This window comes from Pterocles gutturalis, unplaced genomic scaffold (genome assembly GCF_000699245.1).
Source record: "Pterocles gutturalis isolate BGI_N339 unplaced genomic scaffold, ASM69924v1 scaffold7616, whole genome shotgun sequence".
NCBI classification, from domain to species: domain Eukaryota; kingdom Metazoa; phylum Chordata; class Aves; order Pterocliformes; family Pteroclidae; genus Pterocles; species Pterocles gutturalis.
In genome coordinates this window covers 6,349-13,276 of record NW_010105357.1, presented here as the reverse complement: position 1 = coordinate 13,276, position 6,928 = coordinate 6,349, and the positions used below count along the sequence as shown (strand labels likewise).

Below are 6,928 nucleotides of genomic sequence, written 5' to 3'. Positions count from 1 at the left end.
GGAATTTGGGGTTTTTCCCCCCCAAAGAGGACAGCGCTCTCGCTGCACGGTCTGTGTTGAATTGCAAATTGGGAATTTTGGGGTTTTTTTCCCCCCAAAGAGGACAGGACTGTCTGCATGAAGCTTTTCTCTAACCCGAGGGTGATGGTTGAGCTCAGAGGACAGGGAGGACCAGTGACTTCATGTGCAGCACACACCAGGGCGAGGAAAAACCGTGTCATTTTTCAGCACCTCGGCGCTGCATGCTCCAAACTGGCTTTGCCCGTCCCCGCGGGGACCGTAGCCAGCGCTGACTTGAGGTTTCCAAGCTCTTGGTTAGGGAAGGAACAGGAACATCTGCTGTGGGGTGTGATGATCGGGCTTTTCATCCCTTGGGTTTGCTCATGGTGCTGTATTTTTTTTTTTTCATGTTTTAATTTTTTTTTTTTTATGGCCAAGTAACACAAGCAAAAATTCCTGGGTTTAAATTCTGACTCTGTAAGATGAAGCAGCAGGTTAAGTTGAAGCGATGCTTTATGTTTGGCTGTCTGCAGGACAGGAAATTAGATTACCAGAGGTCTACAGGCTTTGAAAATTAACACTTAACGTTGCGATCCAGATGAATGGCTTGTCTGGTTTTGCTCCCAGCAATGCCCAGGGTGTTAAAAAAAAAAAAAAAAGTGAAAAGTCCTTCTTGAGACTTAAACATCTCCTCCTCTCAAGTTTTTCCACTAAGTTCACGGAGTTGTTGAGTTGTTGTGTAGTCTAGAAGCGCCACAGGGGTTGCAGATGATCCTGCTCTTCCAGACATCCAACCCCATGGCAGCACGTGCTGATTTTTCACTTTTTTGGGCTGAGGAGTTTGTTTCTGTCCAGCTCTACGTGGTCTTTGCCTCTTGGCAAAGTTGGGAAGCGCTCACCTGGTTTGGAAGGATCGGCGCAGAGCAGCGTTCGGAAGCGGCTGTGTGTTATTTCAGCTTTTAAGGAATAAAACTCCCCAGGAAAGATGAGATTTGTGTGCTCACCGAACCAGAAGCAGCAGTCCTGGGGTCCGCAACAGCTGCGGAGGCTCGTAGTCTTCGTCAGAGAGTTGTTTAGTGATTGACCGATAAACCCTCTGCGCTGCTGCTTTGTTTTTACATTTCTGAAGCAGGACATCTGGGACAAGACAAATAGTTTTGTCTGTCATCCCCACGGAGCTGCGTGGGCCGGACAGGGAGATTTCTCTTATCAGATCTGGCAAAGCTTACCTCCTCCCGTGGATGTCGAAGGTTTCGCCGCATCCTCAGCATGGCTTTGAGGACAGATGAGGACTCAGCCGGGGAGACGCGTAACTCCGTCTCGAGCACAGAAGTGGTTTCCTGTTGCTCGCGTGGTTGTTTCTGTGTGTTTCGAGCTCCTCCCCGCCTCTGTCCGTGTTGAATGCTCAACGTTGTGATAATTGCGTGGGGGCTGGGACACAAAAAGCTAACGATCCTCTCGTTCCTCTCCAGGACAGCAGCGATGAAGCAGTGTTTTTACAATGAGACCGTGGGGTTCTTCTACAACAACAGCCGCAAAGAGCTGACCACGTACTGGAGGACGAAGGATGTCCTGGTAGTCGCCTTGGGCTTGACGGTGAGCGTCATCGTGCTCCTGACCAACCTGCTGGTCATCACCGCCATCATCATCAACCGGCGTTTCCACTACCCCATCTACTACCTGCTGGGGAACTTGGCAGCCGCCGACCTCTTTGCCGGCATCGCCTACATGTTCCTCATGTTCCACACGGGGCCCAGGACGGCAGAACTTTCCCTGAAGACCTGGTTCATCCGTCAGAGCCTGCTGGACACCAGTTTGACGGCTTCTGTGGTGAACCTGCTGGCCATCGCCGTCGAAAGGCACCAGACTGTTTTCACCATGCAGTTACACAGCAAAATGTCCAACCAGCGCGTGATGATCCTCATCTTCTGCATTTGGGTCACGGCGCTGCTCCTGGGGCTCATCCCGTCCTACGGTTGGCATTGCCTCTGTGCTTTGGAGAAGTGCTCCAGCATGGCACCGCTCTACAGCAGGAGCTACCTGACCTTCTGGGCCATCTCCAACCTGGTCATCTTCCTCATCATGGTGGTGGTGTACACGCACATCTTCATCTACGTCAAAAGGAAGATGACGCGGATGTCCAAGCACACCAGCTTCCACCCCCGCTACAAGGAGACCATGATCAGCCTCGTCAAGACGGTCACTATCATCCTGAGTAAGTCCGGTCCATCTAAACCATCCTTCGGTCCTGGGTTGTGTGGGGTTGATGAGGTGAATGTTCTCGGGACGATATTAGATTTTCGGAAGAAATTTTTTACTGTGTGGGTGGTGAGGCACTGGAAGAGGTTGCCCAGAGAATTTGGATGGCCCATCCCTGGAGGGGTTCAAGGCCAGGCTGGATGAGGCTTTGGGCAACCTGGGCTAGTGGGAGGTGTCCCTGCCCATGGCAGGGGGTGGAACTGGATGGGCTTGAAGGTCCCTTCCAACCCAAACCCTTCCGTGATTCTATGATAACAGGGAGGAGCGGGAAGCGATGTTCTGCTTCCTTGGTCTCTGAAGCTGCTGGGGTGATGGTTTGGTTTTGTTTCAACAGTTTTAGGACTCTGCATGAACTCTGAGCTGTAAGGGGAGCAACCTGGCAGACAGGAGGGCACGTCTTGCCCTCTGGCATGGCTGCTCCTCTGGTTAGCAAAGTGGAACCGTTAAAATGTGACTTTAATATCTGACTGCTCTAAGTCCAGGTGTTTGGGGCACAGAAGCAGCTCTTTCATGTGTTTCTCCTCCACGGAAGGGTAGATGGAATTAGGAGCGATAATTAGCCCTTAATCAAGAAGCAGCACTTAGTTCATCCTTTATTCAAGGACGGAGGGAGGCTTGGGGCAGATACAACAAGGTGCTGGAGAAGAAATGAGGGAATTATGTCCAAATTCCTCGCTGTTTACTGGAACAAAGCACTGAACTCGTGTTCAGATTTTTTTTTTTTTTTGAGCAGCTTAGTGCTGGGTTGCAATCTGCTGCTCGGGTAAACGCATCCCTGGGAGCTCCCAGCTCTTAGTTGGAGCTCTTCCTGAGCACGGGGGATCTCCAGCACAGTGCTAACTACCTGTCAGCCTGCTTCTATTTGCACTTCAAATGCAAACAGATTGGTCACTGGAAGTGGCTGGCACTCCACAATATTTTATTTTATTCAAACGTGTGCCATCCTGCCCGGTGCTGTGCATCTAACAGGAGAGGCTGCTGCATGCTTGGACTTTTGACAGCCTATCATTCCGTGATTTTTTTTTTTTTTTAATTCGCTTTTGTCATGTGCTTTTATGGTCTAACGGCCATTCTTTAAAGTGAAATAAATCGACGCGCTCAGATCTTCCGCAACCCAGCTCGACTCTGGGCTTACGGTCACAACCCCTCGCTTGCAAATCTTTCCTGATAAGCACAGAATTCGCTCCGTCAGGGAAACCTTGGAGCTGCAAACAAAGATTATTCCTCTCTTGCAAACTCCCGCTGGCAGAGCAGGGCTTGGCAGGGGAGCGGGAGCAGCGTGGGGGGGCTGGCGGGATGCTTGGTGTGTCCCTGCTCGGGGGCACGGCAGCTTGCCGGGTCCTGTTGCAACTTGTGAGCATCGAAACCAAGAGGTTTTTCTGCCTGTTCCTGCCTTTCCTGGGATGTCTTCTTCCCTGCTCTGCAATCTCTCCATCTTTTGTGCGCAGCTGGGAGTTCAGAGCGGCCCGAGAGCTGGTGAGATGCAGCTCAGAGGGTCAGCGGGGCTCAGGAATTATTTATTTCGTCTATTTTGCACAGTCCATAGCGGAGAGAAAAGATGTTTTTTTTTTTACCTTTTCCTTCCTGAACAGTATTAGAGGTGGTGTCAGCAGGTCTGCTTGATTTTATGGGACTTCACATCAACTGGAGTAGGGTTGTCAGGATGGGGATGCTGGCCAAGAAGGAAAATACAGTTTATGCTTCGTGCATCACCTTGTTTTGGAAGATCCCTTTGCTCCTGGTGTCCCCCCCCCTCCATCCTGGCTTGGCTTTTTCTGCCTTGAGTGAGGGAAAATCTTGGGTCAGAGGAGGGCGAGAAGAGCTGCTGTGGTTTCACGGGGAATTGGGACTGGTGTCTGAGGATGAGAAGAGACGCAGCGCTCGGTTCTCCCTCGCGCAGGAGAGAACAAAAGAGGGAATTGCTCAACTTGGGGGGAAAATACCTTTTTGTTTGGACTCAGTGTACAGAAAGTTGAGACTGCAGAGGGTTGTTGTGTTGTGGGTTTTGGTTTGGGTTTTTTTTTTTTTTCTTTCTCCTCCCTGGTGTAATTCCTTCTCCACCCTTCTGCAAACTTGGACTCTGCACAGAGGAATACTTTGCGCCTTATGCATCAGAGGGTGTAGCCGCGGGTGAGCGTGCGAGGAAGTCGAGGGTGCGGTAGGAGCTGTGTGTGTGCTGCTGCTGTTGATAATCCTGCAGGTCCTGGGCAGCAAGAACAGGTCTGGGAGCTGACCTGGAAACCGATAATAAGTCCAAGGTACATCTGGAAGTGAGTAGGAAATTTTTCCCACAGACCGGTTGAGTGATGCAGGATGGGATGATGACAAAACCCCAGGGCAGAGTCGTTAGTGACCACGTTGTGTTCGATTACTAAGATTTCAGGCTGCTTTCTGAATATTTTAGCTTCCATTAAGGTGCAAGGAAATAATCTGGATTTGCAGGCAAAGTCCCAAAACTTTTTAGGTACCTGGTTTTGGTTTTTCCCCCCCTCTCATCTTTAATATTCCTCTGGCTTCACTTCATGCAGCTGGGAGCCAGTTTCTAGAGAATTCATCTTTCCTTGTGGATGTTGAAAACCTGTCTAAAAAAAAAAAAAAAATCGCTAAAAAAGGAGGTTCCTTTCCTGCTGGCTCACTCAGGATAGAATCGTTGAGCCTTCCTGCATGACAGCCAGGAAACTATTTTGTAGACTTAAATTTAAAAGGGTCAAAGTCACGTCTGCAAGCGTGGGGAAAGCTGCCTGGCCCAGACGTGCCAACCACCTGGGAGCATGATTTGCTGAAATAAAAAGGGTGACACGATGCAGTGGCCTGTAATCAGCAGAGAACCCTCCCAGAAACCCAGGAGATCCCTCCCATCCCTTTTTTTTTTTTTTTTCCCCCCCCCTGGCGCAGCATTTCACTCCATGACAGCTTTAAATTCTCGGTTTTGGTGCAGCTCCTCTCGCCGCTGTCCTGTCCTGACAGATGTTTTTCAGTAAAGGGTGTAGCTGCAAAGCCTTCCCAGCAAGTCTCGTTCTTCTCCCACCCTTTCCCAGAAGACGCAGCAGGGCGCAGCTCCGGCGCTTTCGGATCCAACCTTCTCCATGACCTCCAGGAGCACCGATGGGCGAGGGCTCCATTGACGTCAGCCTTAAAATTGTGATTATATTAAAAAAAAAAAAAAGGCGTTTGAGGAGCCGCAAGCACCTCCCACTCCATCATGCAATCAGCAATTATCCTTTCACCGAAGAGCTTTGCAGGTAGTGGCAAGAAAATGGGTGGTGGAGCCTGTCCAGCTCCATCGTGGGGTTGGCCAGCCCATCGTTTGGCTATTTTCTGCTCGACGTAGAGCTGTGAGAGAGACTTCATTGCCCAAAGCGTTGGCCAGGACTCTTCCACACTCGTACTGTTCATTAAAAGCCCCCTAAACTGTATGGACAGTGGAAATTATTTCATTCAAGACATTATCGCTCTGACTTTTCCCTAATTTTATGGCTTGTTCCCCTCTTTTTGGAGTGAGTAGGGTGTAAATAAAACACAAACAATTTATCTTTGCTCCGTAAATGCAACGGTGTGGAGGAGGGAGGTAAGAGAAAGTAGTTGGAAGTGTTCTGAGAGAATGGGGTGGGAGAAAGGGGGGGGGGGGGAAAGCCATCACCTCAATTTTCAGTGTTTGCTCGTTGATTCCTTGGTCTTCCTCCAAAGCGAAAATATCGAGCGAAATAATTTATTCCCCACCTTTAACTCTGATTGACAAGATAAAACCCATTATTCCATTGAGCATCCTTATGGCGAACGACTGGGCAGGGCCAGGAACATGTTTTTTGGGGTTTTTTTGGGTTTTTTTTTTGTTTTCCCTCTCTAACGGGGGTTTTCTTCTCTCCCCAGGTGCTTTCGTCATCTGCTGGACTCCAGGCCAAGTTGTCCTCCTCCTGGATGGTTTGGGCTGCAAGAGCTGCAACGTTTTAGCGGTGGAGAAATACGTCCTTTTGCTGGCGGAGATCAATTCGTTGATAAACGCTATCGTCTACTCTTACAGGGACAACGAGATGCGGAACACCTTCCGGAGGATCCTCTGCTTTGTCTGTTATAGGAATTCCAAATACACCCCCACGGTGGTGAAGTTAAACACCACGGACCGCAGGACACTTTCGCAGAACGGGCACTTTACTGTGGATTCCTCTATTTAGCTCTCGAGCGACGAGACGAGTCCGGCGCCGAACAGAAAAAAAGAGCAGAAGCGAAGAGCAACCTGCTTCTAAAGCGGTCGAGACTTCTTTTTACGTGCTGAAGCATAAATATTTCTATAGAATACTTGTCGTCGGTAAAGGACAAGATGCTTTTAAGGAACTGCTGGATGGGGCGTTGTTTAGGACGGACACACTTTGAGTAGTATTCTTATTAAAGACGGCTATTTCTAACACAAAGTTGATTTAATTTAGCAGCATCTAGAAATATTCTGTGCGCAACAGGAATCTCACATGAGCTCTCCACAAGCAAAGTATTTTCTTGGTCTTTTCAGTATTACTGCCTTCAGAAATAGTTGTTCCGGTGGTAGCGTACTCCAAAGAGCCAAAATTCTCCAGCTTTACACGTTGCTTCCCAAACAGAGCTGCGTAGGGTTTCCCCAGAGAGTTTTATCCAGGTTGTGTTCCACCTGCTTCGGAAATCGTGTTTTAAAGCCTCT

General features: G+C 49.3%; 1 protein-coding gene across 2 annotated transcripts in view; it reads left to right on the top strand.

Annotated features, from left to right (window-relative positions):
- The window catches only part of LPAR2 (lysophosphatidic acid receptor 2), a 10,868-nt gene extending 4,437 nt beyond the window's left edge, over positions 1-6,431 (top strand). The window contains exons 2-3 of one of the 2 annotated variants that reach the window (XM_010087359.1): positions 1,473-2,215; positions 6,130-6,431. In XM_010087359.1, coding sequence (XP_010085661.1) covers positions 1,483-2,215; positions 6,130-6,431 — 1,035 coding nt within the window. In that variant the 5' untranslated portion in view covers positions 1,473-1,482. Of the gene's footprint in view, positions 1-1,461; positions 2,216-6,129 lie in introns of those variants that run through there. The other variant, XM_010087360.1, reaches the window with a different exon arrangement.
- The last annotated feature ends 497 nt before the right edge of the window (positions 6,432-6,928 follow it).